The sequence below is a fragment of the Aphis gossypii genome, chromosome 1 (genome assembly GCF_020184175.1).
Source record: "Aphis gossypii isolate Hap1 chromosome 1, ASM2018417v2, whole genome shotgun sequence".
In the NCBI taxonomy this organism is placed as follows: Eukaryota; Metazoa; Arthropoda; class Insecta; order Hemiptera; family Aphididae; genus Aphis; species Aphis gossypii.
This window is the reverse complement of record NC_065530.1, coordinates 1,363,683-1,379,463: the sequence shown is the minus strand read 5'-3', so window position 1 is coordinate 1,379,463 and position 15,781 is coordinate 1,363,683. Positions and strand designations below refer to the sequence as shown.

Here is a 15,781-nt window from a genome sequence, read left to right as displayed (position 1 = left end):
TCTTTGAAAATTTAACTGTGTACGGAGAGCGCTAATATAAACATTTGGTGAAAATTTCAAGTATTTACATCGATTAGTTTTTGAGTTATAGCAAAATAAAAAATTCGATTTTGACGTAAACTGGTTTTGCGTAAAAAATCCCGTTTTTCCCTCATTTTTTTTTTGGTTTTTCTCGATTCATTTCAAAAATATTGAAAATTTTTAACTTTTGACCCCCTAAGTACCAACTAGATTCAATTTTCTTTTCAAAGAGGGGCTGAAGTCAAAAATCGAAGCATTTTTACTGTTCCAAATGTTGTCGACAGACACAAAAAAAAAAAAAAACACATCATTGTAAAATCAATACATTCATCACTCCGTTCAGAATCTAAAAAAAAGATGATGTGTACATTTAACACATTTTTTCGTGCAGAAAGTCTTAGACTGTTTATAAGAGCGGCCCTGACAGCAATGAAGTTTTCAGGCGTACGAATAGTTTTTTTTCAAATTGTCATAAAAATTAAAAGTCATATTTGACTTTCCGATAGAATTTTTTTTTCAAATTGGTTTCAAATGTATAACGAAATACAGAAATCAATTTAGTCGAAAATTAGTTTAATGAGATTGGACGCAGTAATTTTTTGTTTTTGTCTAATATACGTGTAGCATAGGATATAGACGTGTTCTATTTCCAACGTACCTACCGATTGATAGAATGAATCGAATAAGCGATAAGAATTTTGAAAACAAATTTGAATTTTTTGTCGACTTTTCTATATTATTAATTTTAACTTCTCCAAAAATTGAAATACGTTAATTTTTTAATTACACTTTTTTATTAAAACGTTTTTAGGATTTTACCTAATACCTAATATTAAAAAAGTTTGAAACCGGAAAGTCGTCAAGCCCGGGTTAAGGAGGGCAGAAGGGGCTACGTCCCTGGGACGCACTTATGTAAAGGGCCCATAATCCTCTCGGCTTAAAAATTACATTTAGTGATAATTTGTACTTTTTATAGGAAGTTCCTACACAAGAGTGTTTTTATTTGATGTTGATGATTGTAATATGAAGTATGAAATATAGTACATTTCAAGCAGTTTTGTATCAGTTAAAATCAACATTTGACGGAAGTGATGTATTCAAGGTATTTGAATAGATGATTGAAATGATCGAATGTAACATTATTAATATTTTCCCCAACATGCATATTGCTTTAATAAGATATCTCATCATTCCTGTTGCTAATTAGTAATTATTGTACCTACTGCATTTTCAAACTTGACCAGAATTAAAAATAAAAATAGATCTTCACAAACACGAAATAGGTAGGTAATTTGTTATCATTAATGATTTTATCAACAGAAAACGATTCTACAAACAGTTCAAACTTTAAGCTTCAGTAAAACAGTAGAAATATTTGCTATGTAAAAAAATAGAAAAAAACTTTTATATAAAAAATACTTCATTTTATATTTGTAAATAAAGTAAATATATGTGTTATAATAAAAAAATGATAAGTGTGAACGGTGTGGTTTTAATGTTTTTATCCTTATAATTTGTTATCATACTTAAAAAAAAGTGTTTAAATTTGTTTTATTATATACTTAAATACTTTTATAATTTTAAAAAATTGTTTTCATTGATGGGGACAGTGGCGTATTTAGTACTTATTTGAGGGGGGAGATATGACTAAAATAGTTTTTCTCCCTCCACTCGAAAAAGGTACATGAAAATATTATCAATTTACTATAACTTCATAGATAGGTACCTAATATATACCTATTATACGAGTATATTTATATATAAGGCTCGGAATGTTCGGATTGTAAAGCATAATAAGCAACAAAAAAAAGCACACGATTGTTTTGAAAATGGAAAAAAGAAGCATATTTATTTTTAAAAAAAGCACGATCAAAAATTACATGAACTAGTTATAAAAATGAATTTAAAAATTTGAAAAACTAATTATTTACCCTAGATTTGAAGTAGTGTGACTGACTATTATCTGACAGAATATTTTTATGCATAAAAAACGAACTTTCTACATCCACCGAATTGATCGGTACCTACATACTGATACTTCATACCAGTGATTTCAAATTACAACACTAAATTTTAAATTTTAAAACAATCGATATCGATGTTATAGGCTGACTGACTGCACCTATATATAGTCCTATATAAGTACTGCAGGCTATATGTAAATCGATAATCTATAGTCTATACGTTTGTCGTTTAATAAATTATTTAATAAACAAGCCGATAACGAAAACAATAATAATTCAACATAACTAATTAGTCCGCATTTTACATTTTTTATTAATTCATTTGTTTTTATAACAATAGCATAATAATCATATAAAAAAATCCACAGCTGGAATCATTTTTAAAAAAGCAATAGAAAAACAAAAAAAGCATTTAAAAAAAAATGGTTTATTTTGAATCAGAATGACGTGAAATGAATTTATGTATAAAAATAAGACCTCTATCTCATATATATAAAAAATAATAGTCAAGTGAGAAACAATAGTAACACTCTGCTATAAAGTAGGTTACTATAATGGATTTATTAAATTTAAATCCAATGATAGGTAAATCATTGTATACAAAAACAATTCTGAACAGAAATGATTTGTCAGCCTAGGATATATTTTCCAGTGGGTGGTGAAAAATGTGGTTAATATTTTAATGACCTGAATATCCCAAAATTTAAGTTCTTTTATAATTGTTGTAAGCCAAACTTAACTTTGTATTATATTTTCAAGTATTTTGACTCGACCAAAAACTTTTTATCGATATTTATAAAAAATAAATTAAACAAAAATGAATATTTCAAATTCCTATTAATAGCCTTAAAATAAGCGAAGTATTTTGAAAATTAAATCATGTGAAGAAAATGCCAATCTAAATAACTGGTGAAATTTTCAAGTACCTACGACTTTTTGAATAATCTATGCTATAAAAGTAAAACACGTCATAAACACACTTTTGTTGTGAAAACGAAACATATTTAAGACGTCCCATTTTATAGTAACAGTATGTGTACCTTTTTATTTCATTTGTTTTGAAAAGGGAAATAAGTTTTATGTCTCTCCTCTAAAATTTGAATTTCGATGTATAGGTAGTATGTATTATATATTATTATATATTTTTTTTAAGCATATCTATATAGTAAAACCCACGACTTACCTCAGAATATTCGACAGTGAATCAATTATTATTGTCGACATATATTGACATGTCACATGTGAGTATGTGACAACGGTTCGGTGTTTTAAACGGTCCTGTGAGGTTTGAAGTATACATCACTACGTTCGACCTACGACTGACGAACTTAACATTGAGACTCCAGTGATTAAAATAGGTTATAACGCATCCAATAATAATAACAACCAATAAAAAAGTAGTATAGTAAATATAGCGCGCTGATTGGCTGTATGAAGAGGAAACCTACAGAATGCCAATTGTTGTTGTTTAATAATCATTATTATTGTTATTCATTTAATGACGTTATAATATTATTATATAATATATTTCCCGGGTGTAAGAATAATGATATTAATGTGAGAAAAAAAATTGTTTTTATTATCTATATAAGTATATTTAAGAAAATTTATAAACACCTTAAATTATTATTATTTTGCGTAGATACAGGGTATGTACACTTAATAGCATTTTATGATCAAAATAACTATAAGGCAAAAAAACAGCCCCAGAGGCCAGTATTTGCAAACAACTACCTATCTGTGGAGGCGAAGCACGCTGCAGGTGCAGCTAGTGTCAAATATTTAAAATTGTTTGTGGATAACTCGTTATCATTATGCGATTTTGTAAAAATTTAAGATTCGAATGCTCATATTATAACATTTTTCATATAATGACGCTTCGAGTTTTCTCTATAGCTGTTTGAAAAAATCTTACGGAAAACTAAGTGTTGAATTTTTTAACCTTAGATATAAATACAAACATTTTTATGAATTTTCAACTATACAATTACTTGTAAATTTTTGTAATTTTGACATATAATGTCGTACAAATTTAAACTTTAAACGCTTATAAAAAAATTGTGATTAAAGATTTTTATTTTTTTTTTTATCTACAATGAGAACAACTTATAAGAAAATTTGTATTACATTTTTAATTTTTTTGGGTACCCAACATTTTTTTATCGACACTTCAAAAAAATACTCAGAAAATCGAAAATTTGAGTTGTCTATAAATAGCTCAATAAAAGCCAAAATATTTTAAACATTTTACTGAATACTTATAGATAACATTTTGTGAACATTTTAATTATTTATAGCGATTAGTTTTTGAGTTACAAGTTACAACTATATAAAAAAAATCGATTTTGTCGAATTCTGGTTTTGTGTAAAAATTCCCATTTTCCGTCACTTCTTTTTGTTTTTTCCCAATTTTTTTGAAAACTACCTACTGGAAATTTTTTACTTTTGACCTCTATAATGCACCAAGGATATTCACTTTGCCATCGGAAACCATTCCCGAAGTTTGAAATTGAAGCATTATTTCGACAAGTTATGTTATACACAAACACACATCATTGTAAAATCAATATAGCTATTCATCACTTCGTTCAGAATCTAAAAAAGTAGCACATGCTTTTATATCCAAGCCCTAATTATATATGTTTGTAGTAGGTGCATAAACCTTATAATTATAGCATATAACATTTTAAATTATATGAATTAAATAATGAATCATTTATTTATTTATTTTTACAAAATAAACTGTAGCCTTTCTTTTTTAGCTATTTCGTCAATTTTCTTCAACATTTAATCTTATGAGGTTATGAATGTATAAAGCTTTGTAAGCCTTTATACATTAAGCCTTTATAGAAAAATGATTAGTTTATTCTTACGAATGAAAGTTTGGACACTATATATAGCACTAGCAAACTCATGTTAATACCCAACAAACATTTAAGAGGTATTCATATTCCTTCTACATTTTACAATATTGTTATTTATCATCCTAACAATGTTTACTTGTATAGTTGTATAATTGTATCTCAGGTGGTCTTATACTCTTATGCAATACACATATGTTTATTTATCTCGCCCGAATCTATGTTATATTTGTTTTTCTTAACAAATCGGCAAATACCTAGGTATTATCATTACCAAACAACTGAAACAACTAACAAGGAATAGCAAGGATCAATATTCAATACTAACAATCATTATTATTGAATTATATTTAAGTTTGTACAAAGATTTTAAAGTGGACAACATTTTGAAATAGGTAGGTAGGTACTAGATACCTACTATTACAATGTTTAAAAACTTGTAATCTTACACTTATAACTTGTAGATACCTATTATGTCTATTCAATAGATATTCTTATTTGTTAGTAAGTTAGTGAATACCTACCTAATGGGAATACTAGAACCCAATCACTATAACCAGTCAGCTCAGCCATTTAGGTAATATTTATATAGGTAAGTAGGTACTTACTATTAATTAGTTATTATGTTAATAATGTATTCTAAGAAAACATGCTATTTCAGGATTCCTCTAAATCTAAACTTATAAATACGAATATAAAAAGACAAATAAGTACATCTTTATTAATAATAACATGTTCAAGTTTAATCAAACTGATACCTATCTAAGAGTAGGTAGTACAAATTTGAAATATTTAATTTATTATATTATTGTGTTGGGCACCACATTTTAGGAACTAGAAACTAATTTTGTTCATAATGACTGCTCGTATTTTGAAAGTTTTTTTAAAAAAGTTCAAATTTCACAATACAATAAAATATTTTAATAATTAAAGTTGCATTAAATTATATAAATAATAGCAACTGTCATTAATTATTGAGAACTATCTATTTGTCGATGATTTATAAAATAATGTATGAAATTAAAAAAAAAAAGCTTATACTAGGTAGGTAACAAATAATAATTATTTAAAAATTGTAAAAATTACATAAATTTAAATAATACATGTAAATATTATGTATGTATAATAATTAAAATATATCTTAATAATAAAATTTAGTCTTAGACGGAATATAGAAAAATACCAATGGTATAAAATTATTAAATAATTTAGTACCTATTTTAATTGACAACAAAAAATAGAAATGTAATTATGGTTATTGTACATTATATTATTTAAATAACTTATATGTTTAGTTGTTGTTTATTGAAATCATATAGAAATAAACTAAAAGAATTTTAATCTTTAAAAGGTAATCAAATTTATTATCAAGTTATTTATTTGTTTTTACGCTGGTCATGCATTGATACTTTTCTATAAGTAAGTTATTGAATACTAAAGAAACTAAATAATCATATTTTAGATTTAATGACCAAGAATTGAACAATACTACATATTATTTCCCAATACAAATTAAAAATCTAAAAATTATAAAGCATTTGGAGAGAATAAGTATCTATTGAAGAAAATAGATAGGAGATATCTGAAAAGGTTCATTTAATAATGAAGAAAAAATGGCTAAAGCAGATAATTTCAGAAAAATGGAGGATAGTAATTATATTTATCTTATACATAAAGGCGATAAATAAATAGGTATGCAATAATTAAAGAAGTACCTTTCTACCTGCTAAATATTCAAAAAAATTTTTTACTTTATTTTTATATATTTATCAAATTTATATTCAAATAAGTAGATATAAAACTGAATAAAAGTATAAAACTAAAGTTGGAGAATGAAAAAAGTACATATTATGTTTTATTTGACTCAAGAAAAATGTATAATTTTATACACAAAGATTTAGCACAGAATAAATCATTTCATTTATTCTGTGGATTCAGTACCAATAATACTTCAACAGTTCAATCTATTTATGAAACTATTTAACTTAATAAGGTCAATTTTACTGTACATAGAAATTAAAAAGAATAGTAGGATTTAAAATAATAAGGAATTCAAACCGTTATATCAAAGTCCAAAATTTCAGAGGAAGTTGAAATAAGGCAATTCTAATGAATCTCAGAATCTCAATTGGATGATAGAACACACCTTAGTACATATTGACAGCTAACAAACAAATGGCCTTATCCTAACACTATTTTTTAGGAGAGCCATAAAACCAATTTTTACTAATTTTATATTATTTTCAATAGTTAAACTTAAGATACAACTACTTTACGTTATGTCCATTCATATTATTTTAGAAAAAGCTGATGCGTTCATACTGGTGCATAAGTCTGTATTTTTGTATACCTGTTAATTAAACTGTAAAAAATGGTGGATACAGCTACTAGTATAATTGAAATAACTTAATGATAGTTGTAGCTAGAACCACTAGAGTGAGCCCATTTGATGTATTTTCTATTGAAAATTAATATTCAATTACTATGGTGGATACATACAAAGTGAAGGAAATAGTCGTTTGCCTGTTAGCTGTAGATATAGTGTAGGATATCCCAATTCAGTGGCGTATTTACGAGGGCTGTGTAAGGGGTTTCCACCCCACCTAAAACCAAAATATTTTATATAATGGTTAGAGCAAAATAAAAACGAAGTACTAATATCTCGTAATTTGTATCATAAATATAATATAACCTCTCCCCCCTAGAAAAAAATTGTATCTACGCCACTGTCCCAATTACGATGGAAAAATAAAATAAAAATAGGTTAATCAAATAAAGCCAACAATTAATTGGTAAGACTTAATAAAACATAGAGAATGATGGAAGGTGGTATATTTATCAGTATGGCCTAAAAAATCGATACTATAAAAAAGAAGAAAAGACTTAGAATGTAAAAATTTACTATCTTTGAAGAAAACTTGAAAGATAAATGTTTATCATGAATTAAAAATTGAAAATTTGTACTTTTTACAAAATGAAATAAACTTGTTTTATTACACATATAAAGATGTGAAATAAATATACATCTCAATTGTAAAAACTTCTTTCTAAAATAGTAAATATTATTTTATTTGTATAAAATGTGTAAGTAATAGTATTTTTTAAAATGATATTTTAATTATCATGAATTTTGTGTTTGTTATTTAAGTTTTCAGGCGATAATATTTTAATCTAAACATGAATTATAACAATAATACAAAAAAAATACTATTTTTAAATTATAAAAAAAGTTAACATTAATTGTAATACTTCTAATTTATCAAAAATTAAACCAATTTTATCAACAATTAAGAATAATGTGCTTATAGTATAATTATAATATATTATGTTTTAAAGTCAATCTCCCAAAGATGAAAACATTTTTGAATAAAGTTTTTTTTCCATAACTAAATATTGCTTTTGAGCTTGTTTTACTTTTTTTAACTCAATTAAAATATTTTTTTCATCTGGAAAAATGTCTAAAGCTTGTTTATAATATTTTATTGCTTTTTCATAATTCCTAAGTGAACCAAATGCTTTACCAAGGCGAAAAAGAGCCTTTCCATTATTACAATCTAGATTTAAAACCTGTAACAAAAAATAGCTTTGAATTAGTTGAAAAAAATTACATAATATTATATTTATTTATTTATAAACAATTTAATGGATCTAGGGCCTTTGTAATAATATATAATTGTACATGAACATTAAAAAAGAAACAAAAACAGATAAATAAAAAGTATTGTAATAGATTAATTGACAATAATACATAGGTAGATGAAGTTTACATAAAATTAAAATTATTATATACATAATAGCTCAACATTAATCATAATACTTTACTAAGTGCTTAGTAGTAAGAGATTTCTCCTAGTTAGATTTATAGATTTATTCACACCAGTTTTAAATTATAATATACAATTAATGTAGTCTATAAATAGTTCTTTTATAATATTTACCTGTTCTGATAATTCAATTGCAATTTTGTAATTGTTTTCTTTTAAATGAACAGTGGATAAATTTAACAATGTATTTGTTTTAATGTTTTCCAGCATGTTAAAATCCATTTTAGAGTTTTTATGATAACTTTTATACCTGTAAAACATGAATTTATTGAATAACAAATTAAAATAATAATAAATATTAAAAATACTTACCATTCAAAATATCGTAACACTTTATCATATTTTCGTCTAGCACATGAATAATTTTTGCAACTAAAAAAATGATTTCCTGATTCTTTGATTTTATTTAGAACATCACAGATTTGTAATACCTTGAAAAGATATATTTTAATAAACAAAAAGATTCAGAGTACAATATTAAGTAATTACATCAAGATCAACTGGCTGAATGGTCCAATCTTCGGGGAAAGGGGGGAAAACATCACTGGTTGCATCATTTTCATTAATATTCCAAGTATTACTATCACTTGATAGCTCACCGCAATCTGTGATTATACAAGGCTAAAATCATAAAAATATGGTTGATAAATATAAAATACTTTTAACTATAATTAGGAGTTTCAACTTTCAATCAAAGAAATACAGTAAGATTTTTAAGGAAGGCATTCAAACGTATTAATATGTAATCAGTCCAACAGGTGTGATATACCAAAAAATTAAAAAATATAAAATAAATAGATAAACTTAGCTTCCAGTTGATATATAACTACTATACATCAATTTTGTATCAAATTTTCTTCTTGAAAATCTTGTAGCTCATAGAGATTTTTAAAATTAAAATTACTTGATAAAAATATATTTACTATTTTTATTAAATATTAGTCTACATTCTACATATACAATTTTTAGGATTGTTAAAAATTTAATTTTATCAATAAGCTTCATCAATTGCTTTCCAACATGATTGGTGAAATACTAGTCAGTATAGGTTCATTTTTTCATAATTTAGAAAAAGTACATCATTTTTATTATATACAATATATTACTGAACTTAGATAAAAAATACCGTTGGTAAAACCAAACTGGTAAATGAATTTCATATTTGCATTATTTTACTTACATTGATAGGGATATCATTATTAGTAGTAGTGGTAGATATTGTTTGAACTACACAAAATCCTTTTTTCACTTTTCCAAAAACAACATTCTTACCATCCAAATGTGAACATGGAGCAGTTGTGATAAAAAACTGGGAGTTATTAGTATTTTTTTGACCTGTATTTGCCATACTCAAGACTCCAGGTTCTTCATGCTAGAATAAGTAAATTCATATATTATATAAAAAGAAAAATATTAATAAGGATTAAGGGGTATTTAAGCATATGATAAAAAATTCTATTATATAACTGAACTACATAGTTAACCAAAATTTAGATGTGTAAATGCAAAGCCTTAGTATAATCAAACCATTTTTTATGAGGCAATAAGAAGTCTATATTTATGTATTGAAATATTATAACACAGTTAAACAGTTCAATATTTCTAATCAAATATAATCATTAAATACACATGTAAAAAAAAATAAATTATACATTCTAAAGATAGGTATTATTATAAGTTTCATATCCCTTCCTACTTTTCAGTGTTTAAACTAACTAATCTCAATACACATCCATCTCTAACCATAGAAAAAATATATTTTAGATTTTTTTATAAGTAAAATACATTTAATTATACTGTCTTACCCCACTTCACCTGAGTTCAAATTAATTAATCTTTTTATTGTTATACATTTTGTTTCAGTTGAATTATATAATACAAACACAATTACAATGATTAATTTTTTGATTTTCTATTTTTTAATTATGAATACATTTTTTATTTAAACATAAAAACTGGAGGCAGATTCAACTACTACTTGAAAGCCGATGTATCAATAATACCATTAAGATTTGTACTGCATATTTAAAATGTCTAGAATTAACATTTACTGATGCATGTGGTATTAGACCACATAGTTGTGTGCACTGGGTAATTCTTTTTCCTTCCAGTAGGTAATAATAATATTTTACTAATAATCCAGTGTTTATTATTATAATAGATATTTTAATATAGATTGGTGGAAAAATAATTAATTTTATTAATTAAATTATTAATCATATTTAATAAATTTAAAGGCATATAATTGCATATTTTGACATTTCCAAATATATATTTTAATGAATTTATGATCATTAATATCCAAATTATAGATTAATAATTAAAAGATACCATCATCCAACAAAGTATGGAAAATTCATACAATAATTTATAAAATATTAAGAATAGATGTGGTTGACCAAAGGTTAAGAAAGAATATCATAAAAATAATCATCGGAATCGTGCTCATAACTCATAAGTATAATTTAATTTTAAGATTTGTTTTTTTTTTTTTTAAATACATTTGTAAATATTTTTGAATGCAATATTTTTACTAATTATAATAGTAATATAATCTGAAATTAATGGCAACCATTTAAAAAATATATTGTATTTTCATGAGTCTACAGGGGTTAAAAAAATAAGCATAAATATTACTCAAGTTTAAAGAAATCTATTGATATAACTTTTATTATATATAGTCAAGTAGTTTTTGAGTTTATAGAGAATAAACAAATAACCATTAATTCACACACATATATACATAACTAAACAGATTATATATAAAAAAAAAAATGAAATTTCACATTGTTATTACACTTATAAATACTTAGTATCAATATAATTTACCAGCAATTCAAAGTTTTCATCCTCAAAAAATAAACCATAAATACTTTCACCACCAGATCCATTACCAGCAGTAATGTCACCACCCTGGATCATAAATTCTGGAACAGCTGTAATTATAAAAAAATGTCACAATTCTGTTTTTTACTTAATTCGGAATAAATTATTATTATTATAGTTTTGAGAAAAAGAGAGAGAGAGTAAAATTAATTATTAATAAAAATAACTCAATTTTAATATTTTATAATAAAAAATATAAATGTATAACCAATGACTTCTATAATCTATTCACCATAAGTTGACCCACTTGCTCGACAAAAACCGGTCATGACTGCGCAGAATCACAAATCCAGTCGAGATTCTGTTTGCACATTGCTATTCTATAACTACAACAAGCATTGCCGATTGCCGAACATCATTGACCAGGCTACCGGCTCAGTATGCATTTGTGGAAGTGGGTCAACTTACGGCAAATAGACTATAGTACTATATTTTGTCATTTTATATCCTCACGAGTCGTGATTAAAAATAATGTACGCCAGAATATTACATTTTTGTTCAATTTGTAGAATGACAAATATTTATAAGTCTCTATTTACAGTTTAATTTATAAACATTTAATGTATGAATAAATTGTTTAGAAATTATAACAAATTTTAAAATTAATTTGTAAGGATGACAGAATGAAATGCATAAGATAACTTTAATCTATATTTTTGTAGACTTATTAATAATTATTTATTAAGTAGGTTGTATATTAATAAAAAATAAACTTAAAGAAAGGACCTTCTGTAATAAACTTACTGATCTATAGACATTGAGACTTGTTTGTATTATGTCAAATCATTAAGTACTTATGTTAACATTTTTTAAATAAAACATTATAAAATATAATTAATAGTACCTCGATGGAATAATGATCCTTTTAAATGTAGTGGCTTTCCTGATAAACCATTACCTCTTTCACCAGTACAAAGAGCTCTAAAGTTTTCAGCAGTCTTAGGTACTATATTATTAAACAATTCAATGACAATACGTCCAACTGTAAAAATTAAAACGTAAATGTAAGGTTAGTAAATGTATCCGATTATCCAGAAATATTCCATTGATGTATTGTTATTTAACTGAACATTTTACTCACTTTTTTCTTGGGCAATTTCGATATCCAAAAAAACTACAGAGTTTCCAGCAGTGACACTGCTATTATCCATGGTCAAGGAATAAAATACCTAATTATGTATCAGTAGAAACAATTCAAAATTATATCTGTTAATCTATAAGAAATTAAGAAATTTATAACTGGAAGAATTTGTAGGACAAAAATAGTTATATAGTTGAACCTCAATATTTCCCAGAGGTAGTATTTTATTTAAATAATACTGAATGAAATAATAATAAGTTAAAAGAAATTGTTTTGAATTTAGTAATTTTTAATGTCATTAATTCATTTTCTAATACTCCAACTATTTCTGACTAATAAGTAATAACTATTAATTAATACTGCAAAAGTATAAAATTACAAAATAAAATAATAGTCGTAAAAAAATTAAAATGAAAGACCTATTAATAATGTTTCCAATCAAATATTTTCATAGACAATATATATAATATATATATATATATATACGTAATGAATATACTATCCTTAAATAGTTAAATGTTATCATTAAAAAAAACCTTTATGGCTATATTATGATAATCATATCAATAACACATCACATCATTGATCGTTCAACAATTCTTTTAACTGGAACGTCTGGAACGGACGAACGGTCAATGGAATCGGATTAGTCTATGAACTAAATGGAGCAAGTTGTAGCCACAGAGTAATGATATTGCAGCACAGAACCACCACTGCCGGTGTGAATCACAGATTTCTATATAGAACGATAGATATGGTATAGATATATTCAATCTGTGGTGTGAATCAACAACTTCAGCGTTCCACGAGGTAAACGACATAAAGCAAGAATACCAAATGGTCGGATGTTTTTGTTTTCGGTATCAGTCATCTGGATAAGATAATATTGTTGAATGTTGATACTTGAATCATAAATCATATTAATTTGTTTTTTGTTATTCATTTTCATTATAATCTTTATTTATTTTTTTAATTGTTTACAATTTACAAAATATTGCAACATATTAAAAAAAAAACAACGATCTATTGGAAAATTAATAAGTAATTAGTAAATCATATTTAGTTGTTCGATAAACACACATTTGTATCAAGATGCCGATGATCAAATTACAAAGTTCAGATGGCGAAGTTTTTCAAGTAGATTTTGAGATCGCTAAAGCATCGGTTACTATCAAAACTATGGTCGAAGACTTGGGCTTAGAAGAAGAAGATGAAGAAATTGTGCCATTGCCGAACGTTAATGCTGGAATATTGAAGAAAGTCATCCAGTGGGCAACCTACCACAAGGATGATCCACCTGCTACCGAGGATGACGAGGGACGCGAAAAGCGTACAGACGATATATCTAGCTGGGATGCAGATTTCCTGAAAGTGGATCAGGGTACGCTATTTGAACTCATATTGGCTGCCAACTATTTGGACATCAAAGGCTTGTTGGACGTTACATGTAAGACCGTTGCTAATATGATTAAGGGGAAAACTCCTGAGGAGATAAGGAAAACATTCAACATTAAAAATGATTTCTCACCTGCTGAGGAGGAACAAGTACGTAAAGAAAATGAATGGTGTGAAGAAAAATAACTTATTTTTAACTACAAATGAATAGGTATAATATGAATGTATTAATAATTGATCAACCACATCATAATATTACCTACATTTAAAATATCCTTACTTTTGTTTTATTTTTATTCAAAAATTAAAATATAAATATTTAACTTGAAGTTATGCTATAATTCTATTTTAGATGACAAATGTAATTAGGTTTATCATATTTAATATTTAATTTTGCTTGGACTTTTAAATAAAGTACTAGTAGTACTAAGTATATTTCATAATTTTATTGCATTTTGTATGTAAATTAAATAACTATTACAACATAATAGATAAGTATTTATGTACTGATGTATGCAAATTTTCATTAAACAACAAGTAACTATTAATCATTTCTATTGTTCAATAAAATAATAGGATACAACTCTTTTTATTTCATGTATAATATGAACTAAAAAACAAAATCTTAATGAATTTATATTTGTTTAGCATTTAAGAATATACCATTTTTTTAATGAACATTTATTAGTTGTATGAAAAAAAAATTGCTTCTGTGATAAATATTACAAATTATTGCCATTGATAAGTTTTTTATGTAAAGGAAGTGATTGTAGTATTTAGTAACATAAAATATTTATAATATGTATATTAAGAAAGGTATGAACTAAATACTAATTAGTAATATTACGTGGTGTATTTTATAATGATTTATCTAAAATATAATTATTTTATAACTATTAATTTGTTTCTTAATAATTAATTCATTCATCATTATAACATCTTATAACTCGAAGACGATAAATTAGTATATTATGAACATCCTTGAAACGTTGGCATTGAACATTTTTCAAATAAAAAATACTAAGGTTAATCAGAAATAATTTTTTCAGATATTAAATTGTATTTTATGCAGTGGATAATATTCCAATTGTTACAATTATTTATAAATTATGTTCAGTAGTTCCAATTTAGACTCTTAACAATAGAGATTTTTTGAACTACTTGTTAAAAATTATTTGTTTTCTCATTGGTTTTTTACAATAATTTAATTTTTTTATGATCATTTTTAACTATTATTATTATACACTTATAATTTGCTTAAAAATTAAAATATCATAACTAACGAGGAGATACAAATAATGTTCACAACTTTAATTTGACAAACTGTCAATGTATTTTAATATTAAAGCTAGTAACCAGGGCCACAACTTCAATGAAAAAACAGTGGGCGTTGATGCCTTTTTATTTTTATTTTCATGGTGTTATCTTATGGTTAAGGATACCTGTTACTATTAAAATCTAAATTAACACAAAAAAATTCGGGGGTGCTAAATACACAAAAGTCCCTCAAATTGTGTCTATGCAGTAATAACACAAAACTGATGTGTTTAAATATTGGTAGAATATGACGTAATATTAAAATTAAGATAACATACAAGATGTAAAGTTCTCTTAAATATACAATTAAGTACAATTTTAGCAAAGTATAATACCACAATCAGTCATGTTATAATTTCCATCTTGTGTCATAGACAATGTATAATATGATAAGTTAAATTTATCATACTTCTTCAAACCAAGCTTTTTTCA

General features: G+C 25.2%; 2 protein-coding genes across 3 annotated transcripts; one reads left to right on the top strand and one right to left on the bottom strand.

The window, feature by feature from the left end:
• Window positions 1-5,541: 5,541 nt before the first annotated feature.
• On the bottom strand, window positions 5,542-13,320 carry LOC114120807 (peptidyl-prolyl cis-trans isomerase D). Of its 2 annotated transcripts, none has more exons than XM_027982849.2 (9): window positions 13,174-13,320; window positions 12,638-12,725; window positions 12,401-12,538; window positions 11,500-11,606; window positions 9,851-10,042; window positions 9,160-9,291; window positions 8,983-9,101; window positions 8,785-8,920; window positions 5,542-8,413 (listed from the first exon to the last, which is right to left on the bottom strand). In XM_027982849.2, the coding sequence occupies exons 2-9, from the start codon at window positions 12,705-12,707 to the stop codon at window positions 8,183-8,185; spliced, it is 1,125 nt and encodes a 374-aa protein (XP_027838650.1). In that variant the 5' UTR covers window positions 12,708-12,725; window positions 13,174-13,320; the 3' UTR covers window positions 5,542-8,182. The 2 variants fall into 2 exon arrangements, with proteins under 2 accessions (XP_027838650.1, XP_050053749.1); XM_050197792.1 differs by having other exon boundaries at window positions 13,211-13,298.
• LOC114120809 (S-phase kinase-associated protein 1-like) lies at window positions 13,236-14,932 on the top strand. Its single transcript, XM_050197793.1, has one exon. The coding sequence runs from the start codon at window positions 13,730-13,732 to the stop codon at window positions 14,216-14,218; it is 489 nt and encodes a 162-aa protein (XP_050053750.1). The 5' UTR covers window positions 13,236-13,729; the 3' UTR covers window positions 14,219-14,932.
• Window positions 14,933-15,781: the final 849 nt, after the last annotated feature.